Source organism: Mustelus asterias, chromosome 11 (assembly GCF_964213995.1).
Source record: "Mustelus asterias chromosome 11, sMusAst1.hap1.1, whole genome shotgun sequence".
Lineage (NCBI taxonomy): Eukaryota > Metazoa > Chordata > Chondrichthyes > Carcharhiniformes > Triakidae > Mustelus > Mustelus asterias.
Window position 1 is genome coordinate 95100788 of NC_135811.1, and position 15442 is coordinate 95116229.

At 44.9% G+C, this 15442-nt stretch overlaps 1 protein-coding gene across 1 annotated transcript; it reads left to right on the top strand.

Moving 5' to 3' along the window:
* Nucleotides 1-6623: 6623 nt before the first annotated feature.
* Nucleotides 6624-15074, top strand: LOC144500702 (glucose-6-phosphatase catalytic subunit 1-like). The gene is made up of 5 exons (XM_078224035.1): nt 6624-6942; nt 9708-9817; nt 11559-11664; nt 12600-12715; nt 13661-15074. The coding sequence occupies exons 1-5, from the start codon at nt 6704-6706 to the stop codon at nt 14170-14172; spliced, it is 1083 nt and encodes a 360-aa protein (XP_078080161.1). The 5' UTR covers nt 6624-6703; the 3' UTR covers nt 14173-15074.
* Nucleotides 15075-15442: the final 368 nt, after the last annotated feature.

The window sequence follows — 15442 nt, forward strand, 5'->3', positions numbered from 1 at the left end:
TATGGTTTCAAATCCACTTCCTGTCCATCCCCCCATAACCCTTGACTGCCTTGCTATCAAAATCCATCTAACTTAGCCTTGAATAAATGCAATGGCCCAGCCTCCACTGATTTCTGAGGAAGAGAATCCCACAGACTAATGATGGCATGGTGGCACAGTGGTTAGCACTGCTGCCTCACAGTGCCAGGGACCTGGGTTTGATTCCCAGTTTGGGTCACTGTCCACACAGAGTTTGATTTGATTTATTATTGTCCCGTGTATTAGTACACAGTGAAAAGCATTGTTTCTTGTGTGCTATACAGACAAAGTTTACCATTCATACAGAAGGAAATGAGGGAGTGCAGAATGTAGTGTTACAGTCATAGCTAGGGTGTAGAGAAAGATCAACTTAATGCAAGGTAGGTCCATTCAAAAGTCTGACGGCAGCAGGGAAGAAGCTGTTCTTGAATCGGTTGGTACATGACCTCAGACATTTGTATCTGTTTCCTGAAGGAAGAAGGTGGAAGAGAGAATGTCTGGGGTGCGTGGGATCCTTAATTATGTTGACTGCTTTTCTGAGGCAACGGGAAGTGTAAACAGAGTCAATGGATGGGTGGCTGGTTTGCGTGATGGATTGGGCTATATTCACGACCTTTTGTAGTTTCTTGCGGTTTTGGGCAGAGCAGGAGTCATACCAAGCTGTGATACAACCAGAAAGAATGCTTTCTATGGTGCATCTGTAAAAGAGTCATAGCTGACATGTCAAATTTCCTTAGTCTTCTGAGAAAGTAGAGGCGTTGGTGGGCTTTCTTTGCACGTTCTCCCCGTGTCTGCGTGGGTTTCCTTCAGGTGCTCCGGTTTCCACCCACAGTCCAAAAGATGTGCTGGTTATTGCATTGGCCATGCTAAATTCCTCCCTCAGTGTACCAGGACAGGCATTGGAGTGTGGAGATTAGGGGATTTTCATAGTACCTTCATTGCGATGTTCATGTAAACCTATTTGTGACTAATAAATAAATGAAACTACTATTATTTACTCTGAGAGAGGACATCTCTGTCTTAAAAGGGTGAGCTCTTATTTTCATTGGTGTCTGCCTAGTTCTAGTCTCTCCCACAAGGGGAATCATTCTTTCAGTATCCGCCCTGTCAAATACCCTCAGGATTTTATGTGTTTCAACAAGTATAGGCCCAATATGTTCAAACTTTCTTCATACAATAAGTCCTTCATCCTGGGAATGAGTGGACTGAGCCTTCTCTGGACTGCTTCTAAAACAATTATATCCTTTTTCTAATAAGAAGAACAAAAGTGTACACAGTACTTTGGGCGCGGTCTCACCAAAGCCCTGTACAGCCGTGCAGTAAAATATCCATGCTTTTATATTCCATTTTTCTTGCATAAATGTAACATTCTATTTGACTTCCTAATCACTTGCTTTACCTGCATACTATATTTTTGTGATTCATGTGGGTGGCATGGTGGCACGGTGGCACAGTGTTTAGCACTGTTGCCTCACAGCACCAGGGACCCAGGTTCAATTCTGGTCCCAGATCACTGTCTGCGCGGGTTTCCTCCGGGTGCTCTGGTTTCCTCCCACACTCCAAAGATGCGCGGGTTAGGTGGATTGACCATGCTAAATTGCCCCTTAGTGTCCCAAGATGTGTAGGTTAGGTGGATTAGCCATGGCTAGGGATAGGGTGGGGGAAGAGGGTCTGGGTAAGATACTCTGTCGGAGAGTTGATGCAGACTCAATAGGCCAAATGGCCTCTGCTGCACTGGAGAGATTCTATGATACGCTGATATATCAGGACACCCAGATCCCTCTGTACCTCTGAGTTCTGCCATCCCTCTACACTTAAATATTATACTGTTTTTCTATTCTTCCTGTCAGAATGGACAAGTTCATGTTTTCACACATTATACCCCATCTGCCATATTTTTGCCCGCTCACTTAACCCACCTATATCCTTCGTAGACTCCTCTCCTCCTCTTGACAATTTGCTTTCCTACCTTTGTGATTTCATTCTGCAAACTTAGCGATATTCAATCCCTTCATCCAAGTCATTTATAGAAATTGTGAATAGTTGAGGCCTCAATGGCCGAGTGCTTTTCATTAAGGACGTGCTGGACGATGAGATCTGCTGCTGGTCCTTTAATGGGCAGGGCCGGAAGATCACCGAGGTGTGCTGCCCTCCATAGTGTACACAACAGAGAAGAAACAGACCAAGGTTGAGTTCCCCGAAGCCCAAATCTATGAAGAGACTCTGAATATTTTATTGTCCTCTGGTGGACACCCCACTAATTACAGCTTGTGAGCCTGAAAAAGACCCATTTATCCTTACCCCGAGGGAGATGGCACCGTAGTGGTGACTCCACATCAGGGGCAGAACCTTCGGTTCAAGTCCCGCTCCAGGACTTGATGGCCACGGAAGTTTGGTTCAAAATAGAGCCAAAACAGGTTGATTATCAGCCAGTAAATCCTTCCAATACAGCTGATGGCAGGCGGTAAGAACGGGAGAGTTTCCTGGTCAGCCATACTGCAGATGGCAATGCCAAGCCACTGCAGTACTTTGCCAAGCATAGTTATGCGCCAATCCAATGTCTTCTTAGGGCGTGGTACCCGGAGGAGGAGGAGGACACCTACTCTCTGCTTCCTGTTAATTAACTAGTCCTTCATCCATCTATTTTCGAGCTGTAACCCCAGCTTTAACTCATAGGATAAAATTCCTACAGTGCAGAAGGAGGCCATTTGGCCCAGTGAGCCTGCACCATTAACAATCCCGCCCAGGCCCTATCTCCATAACCCCATACATTTACCCTGCTAATTTACCCTGATACTAATGGCAATTCAGCATGGCCAATCAACCTAACCTGCACATCTTTGGACTGTGGGAGGAAACCGGAGCACCCAGAGGAAACCCACGCAGACATGGGGAGAACGTGCAAACTCCACAGAGACAATGATCCAAGGCCCCATTTGTACCCGGGTCCCTGGCACTGTGAGGCAGCAGTGCTAACCGCTGTGCCACCGTGTTGCCCTTACATCTTTGGTCAAACCTTTGATCACCTGGTCTAATGTCAGATTTTGTTTGATTGCACTACCATGAAGTACCTTTGAATGTTTTATTATGTTAAAAATGTGACATAAATACAACACATCAATAGAAAATCCACGTTTCCTGCTTATAATGAGGTATCTACTATTTACTCAATTCAAGAGCTGTAAAATAAATTCAATAGTTCTAAGATAGACATTTTGTCCATTTCATTATCTTATTGATGACTTACTGGAGAAATTGGCACCCCACCCATCACATTCATGCCCTCCACCACCGACACACACCAGCAGCAATGTGTACCAGCTACAAGATGCACTGCAGTAGCTCAGCAAAACTTCTTCGACAGCACCTTCAAATCCCTGACCTCTACCACCTCAAAGGACAAGGTCAGCAGGTGCATGGGAAACACCAAGTTCCCCTCCAAGTCACACACCATTCTAACTTAGAATTACATCACCGTTCCTTCATAGTCACTGGGTTAAAATCCTGGAACCCCCTTTCTAACAGCACTGTGGGTGTACCAAGCGGACTGCAGCAGCTCAGAAAGGCGGCTCACTACCCCCTTCTCAGGAACAGGTATGTCTTGCTGCAATTAGACAGGGCCTTGGTGAGGCCACAGCTGGAATAGTGTGTGCAGTTTTGGTCTCCATATCTGAGTAAAGATGTTCTTGCTTTAGAAGGAGTGCAGAGAAGGTTTAGCAGACCGATTCCTGGGATGGCAGGACTGACGTATGAGGAGAGATCGAGTCGGTTAGGATTGCATTCGCTGAAGTTCAGAAGAATGAGGGGGGAATCTCATAGAAACCAAAATATTTCTAAGCGCACTAGACAGGGTAAATGCAAAAAGGATGTTCTCACTGGTGGGGGTGTTCAGGACCAGGGGTCACGGTCTGAGGATACAGGGTAAACTTTTTAGGACAGAAATGAGGAGAAAGTTCTTCACCCAGAGAGTGGTCAGCCTGTGGAATTCACTTCCACAGAAAGTTGTTGAGGTCAAAACATTGTATGTTTTCAAGAAGCAGATATAGCCCTTGGTGTGAAGGGTATTGAGTTGGATGATCAGCCATGATAATAATGAATGGTGGAGCAGGCTTGAAGGGCTGAATGGCCTCCTCCTGCTCCTATCTTCTATCTTTCTATATTTCCATAAATCAAAGATTCATGGGTTCTCAATTCTAATTCTGATCATGAAACAAGATTTTTAAAATTAATTTACAGCATGTGGATGTTGATGATTAGACTGGCATTTATTGCCCATCCCTACTTGCCCTCGAGAAGGTGGTGGTGAGCTGCCTCCCTGAACCGCTACGGTCTCTGAGGTGTAGGTACACCCACCGTGCTGTTAGGAAGGGAATTCCAGGATTTTGACCCAGTCACAGTGAAGGAATAGCAATATATTTCCAAGTCAGGATGATGAGTGGTTTGGAGGGGAATCTCCAAATGGTGGTGCTTTCCAGGTATCTGTTATGCTTGTCCTTCTAGATGGTAGTGGTCACAGGTTTGAAAGGGGCTGCCAAAGGAAACTTGGTGAGTTCCTGCAGTGCATCTTGTAGATAGAACACACTGCTGCCATTGTGTCGGTGGTGGAGGGAATGAATGTTTGTGGATGTGGTGACAATCAAGTGGGCTGTTTTGTGCTGGATGATGTGAACTTTCTTCAGTGTTGTTGGAGCTGCTCTGATCCAGGCAAATGGAATGTATTCCATCACACTCATGTATAAAAACTATGAGGGGCATAGATAGAATGGACAGGAAGAAACTTTTCCCCTTGGTGGAGGGATCAATGACTAGGGGGCATAGATTTAAGATAAGGGGCAGGAGGTTTAGAGGGGAAATGAAGAAAAGCTTTTTCACCCAAAGAGTGGTGGGAGTCTGCAACTCACTGCCCGAAAGGGTGGGGGAGACAGAAATTCTCATCACATTTAAGAAGTATTTAGATGTGCACTTGCCATGCCAAGACATACAAGGCTATGGGCTAAGTGTTGGAAAATGTGATTAGAACAGTTAGGTGATTGTTTTTGACCAGTGCAGACATGATGGGCTGAAAGGCCTCTTTTCTGGTGTAGACTTCTATGACTCAGTGACATGTGCCTTGTAAATGGTGAACTAGCTTTGGGAAGTGAGGAGGTGAGTTACTTCCTATGGGATTCCTCGCCTCTGGCCTGCTGTTGTAGCCATTGTACTTATATGACTAGAAAGGCGATGGCCTAGTGGCATTATCGCTAGACTATTAATCCAGAAACTGAGCTAATATTCTGGGGATCCTGGGTTCGAATCCCACCACGACAGATGGTAGATTATGAATTCAATAAAAAAAGATCTGGAATTAAGAATCTATTGATGATTGTTGGAAAAACCCATGTCCTTTAGGGAAGAAAATCTGCCATCCTTACCTGGTCTGGCCTACATGGGACTCCAGAGCCACAGCAATGTGGTTGACTTTCAACTGCCCTCAGGCAATTAGGGATGGGCAATAAATTCTGGCCAGCCAGCGACGCCCATGTCCCATGAATGAAAAAAAAAGTTCAGTTTCTGGTCAATGGCAACTCCCAGGATGTTGACAGTGCTGGTAATATCATAGAATCCCTACAGCGCAGAAGGAGGCCATTCGGCCCATCGAGTCTGCACCGACCACAGTCCCACCCAGGCCCTACTCCCACATATTTACCCACTAATCCCTCTAACCTACGCATCTTAGGATTCTAAGGGGCAATTTTTTTTTATAACCTGGCCAATCAACCTAACCCGCACATCTTTGGACTGTGGGAGGAAAGCGGAGCACCCGGAGGAAACCCACGCAGACACGAGGAGAATGTGCAAACTCCACACAGACAGTGACCCGAGCCAGGAATCGAACTCGGGACCCTGGAGCTGTGAAGCAGCAGTGCTAACCACTGCGCTACCGTGCCGCCCCTAACTATTGAATGTCAAGGGGTGAAGAGATACAAAGTGCTTTGGGGTGGATGATGTACTTTAGAAGGGGGGTCACTGTAAAACCTGACAGTGCTCACTGTGGGTTCACTCTGAAACCTGAAGAGAATGGAGATGGATCATGAAGGTTTTTATTGCTCTGTGTAAACACCACAAGATTAAATCTCGCTACTGCAATCTGCAGTGACCACAAAAAAGCCATCCTTCTTCTTATCGATTTGTGGTTCAGGGTTTTTGAAGTGAGGCTACTGACAACAATGGAGCTCCTGTGGATATCAGAAGGGAAACTGCTAACGAAGTTACAAGCTGCTCTGCGGCATGTGGTGCTGGTCTTTCACATTTGTGGCTAAAATCAAAATTAGGTTTGAGTCCCCAATAAAGATGAAAAGATCTATAATAAAACAATTGCATTTGTTGAACTGAAGAAACCTAACATTTGCTGTTTATTGTCCAATTTCAAAGTGTATTTGGTGAGTCAATAAAGCAGATACCACAGGCATTTTCAGTGCGAATGTCCTAAACGCATTTACGTCAGTTTGAAATGACATTACGTCGCTCATTGACTTTGGGTCAATTTCACAAGTCCAAAGATCGCTTCATGCACGTGGGTTGTGTTGCTGGCCGTTGTATATAACTGACACAGTGGAGAGAGTTTCAGCCAACAAGGCGAGAAGCGGTGAAGGTGAGAACCGAGAGAAATAGACATCTCCGCTGGACTTTTTCCACACTTCTGAACATGCACAGGATGGACACTGGGATGGACCTGCTCCATAGCTCGGGGGTTGAACTGGTGCAGTATCTACAGCAGAATTACCAGGACTCCCAGAGCTGGTTCACTTTTATCTCTTTCGCCGCTGACCTGAGAAACACTTTCTTTGTTTTCTTCCCCATCTGGTTCCACCTGTGTGAGGCGGTGGGCGTCAAACTCCTCTGGGTGGCAGTCATTGGAGACTGGCTCAACCTCATCTTTAAATGGTAAGTATTTGCTGACTCTCTCCACTAAAGGTCTTTGGAGGCCTAGGCTCTGACTGTCAGGTAAGATAGGGGTAGTTAGGACTGAGGGGCAGCGTGTATGTGTTGTCACACCCCACAATGCTGACTGCCTCCAATATTGTCCCTCCACCATCCCCAGTCAGGATGAAGTCCAAGTTACAGGTTAAAATGTCTGCTTTCCCTTCCCTGTTGCTGACTTGCCGATTGGCAGCTTCAAACTGACTCGGTCATATCAGTTTCCTCATGAAACTTTCCTTAGCTTTAGTTGTCCAATTGCCAATCTCCGGCCTGGTATGTCCCCCATCAAAAGTCAGTGTATTTTCAGAGAAGCTCCTTGGAGATTGATTAAATGTCTCTCATTAGAGCAACGGAATAGACCTTAATACATGACAATGTAGCAGACTGAACCTCCTTCGCTGTGGCTCAGTTGGTAGTGCTGTTGCCTCTCAGTCACAAGGTGCTGGAGTCAATTCCTACTCCGGTGTCTGAGCACAAACATCAAGATTGACAGTCTGGTGCAGTACTGAGGGACTACTGAACTGTTGGTCATGCTGCCTTATGGATGAGATGTTAAACCAATATCCCATCTGTTTCCTCAAGTGCATGTAAAATATTCCATGGTGCTATTTTAAAGAAGAGCAGGGGTGTTTCCCCCATATGTCCTGACCAATTCCTCACTCAACATCACAAAAAACAGATAATTTGCTCATTGTCACATTACTGTTTGTGGGAGCTTGCTGTGTACATATTGATTGCCACATTTCCTGCATTGCAACAGTGACCACAATTCAAAAGTGCTTCATTAATTCTAATGCATTGGTCGTGAGAGGCACTATATAAATGTTGGAGAATGTCGGCTGCATTTGCAGAGTGAGAATAGAGCGAATGGTGGGAATTCTCCGGCCTCCCAGTTGCGTGTTTCTCAGCTGTGGGAGGCGGCGCACTGTTCGTTGGTGGTGGGATTCTCTGGTCCTGCCGCTGTCAATGGGATTTTCCGTCGATGTCACCCACGTCAGTCCAAAACCCGCGGGGAGGGGGTGTGCTGCCAGCGAGACCAGAGAATCCCGTCGGCATGAACGGCCGGAGAATTCCTCCCAATGTTTCGAGTCTGGATGACTCTTCATCCAGTTAGGTGGATTGGCCATGCTGAATTGCCCCTTAGTGTCAGGGGGACTAACTAGGGTAAATGCATGGGGTTATGGGGATAGGGCCTGAGTGGGATTATGGTCGGTGCAGGCTCGATGGGCCGAATGTTCTCCTTCCACACTGTAGGATTCTATGATTCATCAGATTCCAGCATCCGCCGTAATTTGCTTTTAACTACATAAATATTCTGTACTTCTTTCTTACTATGAGTAATCGGAGGTGTGTTTGTTTTATGTTCTGAGACTTGGGCACTTGTGACTGAGGACAGAAATATTTTTATTCCAATCTCAATTTTTTAAAACAATGATAAATGTTTATAATTTAAAACATATTTGCGGCATTTATTCCTTGTACCTTGGACGGTCGACAGTTCTTTTACACTAAGAGACAGACAGACAACAAACCTCTAGCTAACTGCCAGAGGGGGTCTTGTGGTTGGGAATGGGAATACAGGGCAAGGACTGATTTAGTTGCAGGAAGTACTTTGTCCTTCTGACCACTGCACCTTCCGACGTTGACATGAGATTCCAAACATATTTTATGGAAATTTGAAGTCACAGAAAACTGCCTGAGCAGCTCAAACACAGCGTATTGGAGTTTCCTCACTCGGCACCTTCTGTGAATCATTTATACTTGTACTAACCACAGTAGATATTTTCCCATTTTGAAATTATGAATATTTCAAGATAATAAAATCATAAGTCCCTCCTTAATGCTGGGTGTTTTTCTTGATGTTATCTCTGGTGAATGTATCTTTTTTAAGTTTAATATTTATGTCTTATGCTTTTTTATTTGAATTTGTTTTTGAGGAGGTGAATTATCGCTTTCTCATAACTTTGGGTGTTTAAGTATTAGTTCACATTCCGAGGTGTTTGGACAGATGTCAAACCAGCAGAGAAAAAAATAGCTTGAAAGTGTTCTAATCTGATTTAACCCCTGGTTCAGATCAATGTAATAGAGATGGCAACTCTTTCCTTCCCTGCGCCCTTATGAAGTTTTTAAGTTTACTTATTCATGTCACAAGTAGGCTTGCATTAACACTGCAATGAAGTTACTATAAAAATCCCTTAGTCACCACACTCTGGTGCCTGTTTGGGTACACTGAGGTAGAATTTAGCATGGCCAGTGCACCTAACCAGCAAGTCTTTCGGACTGTGGGAAGAAACTGGTGCAAACGGAGGAAACCTATGCAGACACGGAGAAAACATGCAGACTCTGCACAGACAGCAATCCAAGCCAGAAATCGAAACTAGATCCCCAGTGCTGTGAGGCAGCAGTGCAACCACTGTGCCACCGTGCCGCCCACATGTTATGGCACCTTTTGTCCTTTAACTGAACTCTTGGCAGGAACTTCAGCTGGGGATTTCAGTTTGTGTTCTGGTTACAATTTGCATCTGCTGAATTCAATTCCAACGTCATACATTCTAGAGCCTGTTGGCTCCCCCATGCCAGACCCCTCAGCCAATGATTCAAATTCCTGCATGTATCAGTAAGTGAAGTTTCCTATTGGAAGAGTTGAATGTGATTACAAAGAATGAGGACATGTAAGCAAATAACGGATATTGGACACATATTAATCAGTTTCCGTCTTTTTTTGACAGGTTCTTATTTGGAGAGAGACCTTACTGGTGGGTTTATGAGACCCAGTTTTATGCTAATTCCTCTCTTCCCTTGGTGCAGCAGTTTCCCATCACCTGTGAAACAGGACCAGGTACCAGCAATTCATTGCATTACAAAGACAACAGCAGGCTTTGCAGTTGTAAAAGAACAAAGAGCAGTACTGCACAGGGACAGGCCCTTCAGCTCACCAAGTCTGTGCCGACATAGATGCCTCTTTGATCTAATGTTTTCTTGCCTCTACATGGTCCATATCCCTCTATTCCCTGCCTATTCATGTATCTATCCAGATACCTCTTGAACGTTGTTATAGAATCTGCTTCCACCACCTCTTCCGGTAGCGCGTTGCAGGCATTCACCACCCTTTGTGTGAAAAACCTGCCCCTTACATCGCTTTTAAACTTTCCCTATCTCACTTTCAACCTATCCCCCCGAGAATTGACCCTTCAACCCTGGGAAAAAGACTCTGACTATCCACTCTATCCAAGCCTGTCATAATCTTGTTAACTTCTATCAGGTCCCCCTCATCCTCTGACGCTCCAATGAAAACAATCCAAATTTGTTCAACCTTTCTTCATAGTCCATATGCTCCAAACCAGGCAACATCCTGGTAAATCTCTTCTGCACTCTTTCCAATGCACCAACATCCTTCCGGTAGTGTGGCGACCAGAACTGTACACAATACTCCAAATGCAGTCTAACCAATGTCTTATACAGCTGCAACATGATTTTCAAATTCCTATACTCAACGCCGCGACCGATGAAGGCCAGCATTTCATATGTCTTCTTGGCCACCTTATCCACCTGAGTTGCCACCTTCAGGGAACTGGGGATCTGCACGCCTAGATCCCTCTGTATGCTAATATTTCTAAGGGCTCTACCATTTACTGTATAAATCTTGATCATTTTTACTTTTGATGTCTTTTCACTGAATTTCCTTGTCCAATACTGCTCGAGGATACACATGGGATTGTTTTCATTGGAGCGCTGTAGGATGAGGGGGGAACCTGATAGAGGTTACCAAGATTATGACAGTGTGTTGAAATAGTCAAGTCTGGAGATAGGAAAGAAATGACTGAGTGTTTCAGCAGCAGATAGGCTGAGACAGGGTGAGGTCAGCATTGTTACAGAGATGAAAATAGGCCGTCTTAGTGATGGTACAGATTTGAGGTCGAAACTCATCTTGGGGTCAGATATGACACCAGAATTGCAAGCAGTCTGCTTTAGTCTCAGACAGTCGCATGGAAAAAGGATGTTGTCAGGAGCTCGGGAATGGAGTGTTAAGCAGGGAGTTAAGACAATCACCAAAATCTTGCTGCCATTCACGCCAATGGGATCTTATGGTCCCGCCAAAGCCGCACCTTCACCGCAGTTTCCCGGCTTTGAGCGACGTGTTCAACGGGAAATCCCGTTGGCAACAACGGGACCATAAGATCCTGCTGCCAGTGAGCACACACCTCCTCCTGCCTCCGCAAAACACACCACTGACGGGGAGGAAAATCCCACCCAATATCTTTCATCTTCCCAATTTCTGCTCATCCAGTGCCAGATGTCTGATGAGAAGTCTGACAATTTAGCGACAGTGGAGGAGTTAAGAGGAGGGGGAGCTGCGTGTTGTCAGTGTAGACATGTAAACCAACACTCTGCTTTCACATTTTGTCACCAAGGGGCAGATGGGAGGGAGCCAAGGAGAGATTCTTGGAGTACACCAGATGGAATAGTGCAGGAATAGGAAGAGAAGTATTTTTTAAAAAAGCACTGCAAAGTATTACTTAAATGTTTAGCAATGGAAAACAGCATTTTATAATTGAACCTTTGTATGATGTGTTTGACAGGAAGTCCATCTGGTCACGCAATGGGTTCAGCTGGTGTCTGGTATGTGATGGTCACAGCACTCCTCACCTTTGGATTACAAAAAAAGCAGCCCTCCTTCCAAAAACGGTAAGATTTCAAAGTATTATACGTACATTCAAGTGTGTACAGTGCAGCTTCTGTACAATAGGTTTGTCTGGATTGACAGGGGTCGTGCACATAAAATGCAGTTTCGTATGTGAGGTGTAGATACAGTTCAACGTGTATGCAATTCTGTATGTCAGTACCGGAGGTGTGAATGTTTAAAGACTGATTACATTTAAACTCAACACATGTGTAGATTATGTCCATTCTGACCTCCCCGGATTTGAAAAGAGCTTTTTCTCAGTCAGTTACTAAATCCAATACATATTATATAACTTTATATCAGCATAACTTTTAGTGTAATAAGTAACTGTTTTAAATCTAAAAAAAATGACTAGTACGAAGAAGTTACCTTGCTAATTCTTATCTTTCCATTTAATGATGAATCTCTTTTAATGAGGAACTGCCCACAGCAGTCATAAAGTTGACTTAAATGATGATAGTGTAGATGGAGAACCACTTGTGTTAAGCTCTTAAACTGCAGCTTTTCCAATACAATCTGTTAAGTTTTTCTATCGTACCAATATCCGGAATTAAGAATCTACTGATGACTATGAAATCATTGTCGGAAAAACCCATCAGGTTCACTAATGCCCTTTAAGAAAAGAAATCTGCCGTCCTTACCTGGTCTGGCCAACATGTCACTCCAGAGCCACATCAACGTGGTTGACTCTCAACTACCCTCTTAAATGGCCTATCAAGCCACTCAGTTGAAGGGCAACTAGGGATGAGCAATAAATGCTGGTCCAGCCAGTGACACCCATGTCCCATGAATGAATAAAAAAAGATAAAAAAATAAATATGGATGGATATTGTCTGGTTGGATGGAGGATGAACGATGTTATAATCCCTCATGTGTTTTATAAGTAATGGATTTATTCTTTAATTGACTGTACAATAATGACCTTCCTGTTTTCCAGGTGTCTCCACGTATTGCTTTGGACGGGATTCTGGCTGATTCAGGCCTGTGTCTGTATCTCCAGAGTGTTTCTAGCCGCTCACTTCCCACATCAGGTCTTCATGGGGGTTATTTCAGGTCAGGATTCCTTCTTTCAGTTGAAAATATAATGATACAACTCGATCATTGTGCATTGATTTACCCTGCAGGGATTTCAGCCTCTGTTCCTGTTTGTGATATTCTACATCATTTCCGTTCTCAAGGGATTAAAAACACAATTGATTCAATAGCTGTTTGGCAGCAGTGGCTAAAACTGACCCTTTCTGATGGACTTAACTACAAGTGACTGTGGAGTCAATGGATGTGAATATCAGGAGCTGTGTTTATTGGACAATGAATCTGAAATTGCCCATTTTACACAACCAATTTCTATCCCAGATCCTTTTTAAGACTGCGGATGTTGGAATTGGAAACAGAAACAGAATATGCTGGAAGATCTCAGCAGGTCTGACAGCATCTAGGGAGGAAGAATAGAGTCAACGTTCTGAGTCTGGATGACCCTTTGTCAGAGCTGGGCCTTTTTTTAAATTAGTGTCACAAGTAGGCTTACACTGCAATGAAGTTACTGTGACAACCTCCTAGTCGCCACACTCTGGCGCCTGTTCGGGTACACTGAGGGAGAATTGGGCATGGCCAATGCACCTAACCAGCACATCTTTTGGACCATGGGAGGAAATCAGAGCACCCGGAGGAAACCCATGTAGACGCAGGGAGAGCATGCAAACTGCACACAGACAGTGACCCAAGCTGGGGATCAAACCCGGATCCTTGGTGCTGTGAGGCGGCTAACTATTGTGCCACTGTCCTACCCAATGCTCCAATGCCTTTCTGCATTGAAAAAAAACACCACACTAAAGCCAATTGGTTGTATATTCACGGGATGCAGGCACCAGTGGCTGGGCCAGTAGTTATTGCCCTTGAGAAAGTGATGGTGAGATGGAAACTTGTGCTAAAATGATGAGCATATATATATCCAACGATTACATATCCGATGAAATATTAATTGTAAATTTTCATTCACAGGATTAGTTGTGGCTCAAGTGTTTGGTCGAATTAATGCAATCTACGACGTAACCTTCAAGCAGTATCTGAAGATCACTCTCTTCCTGTTCTCCTTCGCTCTGGGCTTTTACCTGCTGTTGAAAGTACTGGGAGTGGACCTGCTGTGGTCCGTGGAGAAAGCCCAGAGATGGTGTGCCCGGGCAGAGTGGGTCCACATCGACAGCACTCCCTTCGCTAGTCTGGTCAGGAACGTGGGAGCCTTGTTTGGATTGGGATTGGCCCTCAACTCTCCCATCTACATGGAAAGCTGCAAAGGGAAGAAGAGCCAGCAGTTCAGTTTCAGGCTAAGTTGCATCGTGGCCTCATTGATCATCCTGCACCTCTTTGACTCGGTGAAGCCCCCAACACAGAGAGAATTCCTGTTTTACTTACTGTCTTTCTGTAAGAGTGCAGCAGTGCCTCTGGCAGCCGTGGCATTTGTCCCGTACTGTGTGTCACAAATTGTAAACCGCGAGGAGAAGAAACTTCTATAGATTTGTGAAATGTAAAGTTATCAGAGGCAATAGGGTGAGTAGTCAGAGAACCCTAAAAAGAATCAGTTTACCTTTAACTGATTCATGTACACCACACATAAAATGCTGCGGTTTTCTGCTCAAAACTCTCTTTCATAGGAGCAGGAGGAGGCCATTCAGCCCTTCGAGCCTGCCCCACCATTCAATACGATCATGGCTGATCGGTCACTTCAGTGCCTTTTACACCGACTATCCCCATAACTTTTTACCTTAATGTTAATCAGTAATCTACCAATCTCTGCTTTGAACATACACAATGTCTTCGCTTCCACAGCCCTCTGGAGTAGAGAATTCCAAAAATTCCTAACTCTCTGTGCAAAGAAATTTCTCCTCATCTCGGCCCTAAGTGGACCTTATTTTGAAATTGTGCCCCTGAGTTCCAGGGGAAAGACAATGCCCGGAATTTTCCTTCCATTCAGGCTGGCAGGATCTTCCAGTCCCGTCGACGATGCACCCCCACCATGGGTTTCATGCCGACGTGGATTGCATTCAACAGGAAACTCCATTGACAACGGCTGGACCAGGAAATCCCAGCACTGGCCAAAACACATGACAAGTTGCATGGAAAATCCCACCCAAGTTGTTTTTCTCTGGGATAGAGCAGGATGGTCATTAACTCACCAGAGGTTTCCTGCTAGCTGATTAACACCTGAGGCAGTATTTTGTTTATTGTTAGGTACCTCTATAGTAAGGATGAGGGGATACAGGATGAGGGGATCGAGGCATTGATGAGTCTGAGGTGAGCTGCTGCACATTTTTAGCTCGTCAGTACTCAGGTACAGAATCCGCTCACATCTGAGGAGTTGGGAGTGAATTGAAATAGTAAATGGCTCTTGGCCATACCTTAGACCTCCTCTACCTGGGCTTCATAAGAACATAAGAAATAGGAGCAGGAGTAGGCCATCTAGCCCCTCGAGCCTGCCCCGCCATTCAATAAGATCATGGCTGATCTGACGTGGATCAGTACCACTTACCCGCCTGATCCCCATAACCCTTAATTCCCTTACCGATCAGGAATCCATCCATCCGCGCTTTAAACATATTCAGCGAGGTAGCCTCCACCACCTCAGTGGGCAGAGAATTCCAGAGATTCACCACCCTCTGGGAGAAGAAGTTCCTCCTCAACTCTGTCTTAAACCGACCCCCCTTTATTTTGAGGCTGTGTCCTCTAGTTTTAACTTCCTTACTAAGTGGAAAGAATCTCTCCGCCTCCACCCTATCCAGCCCCCGC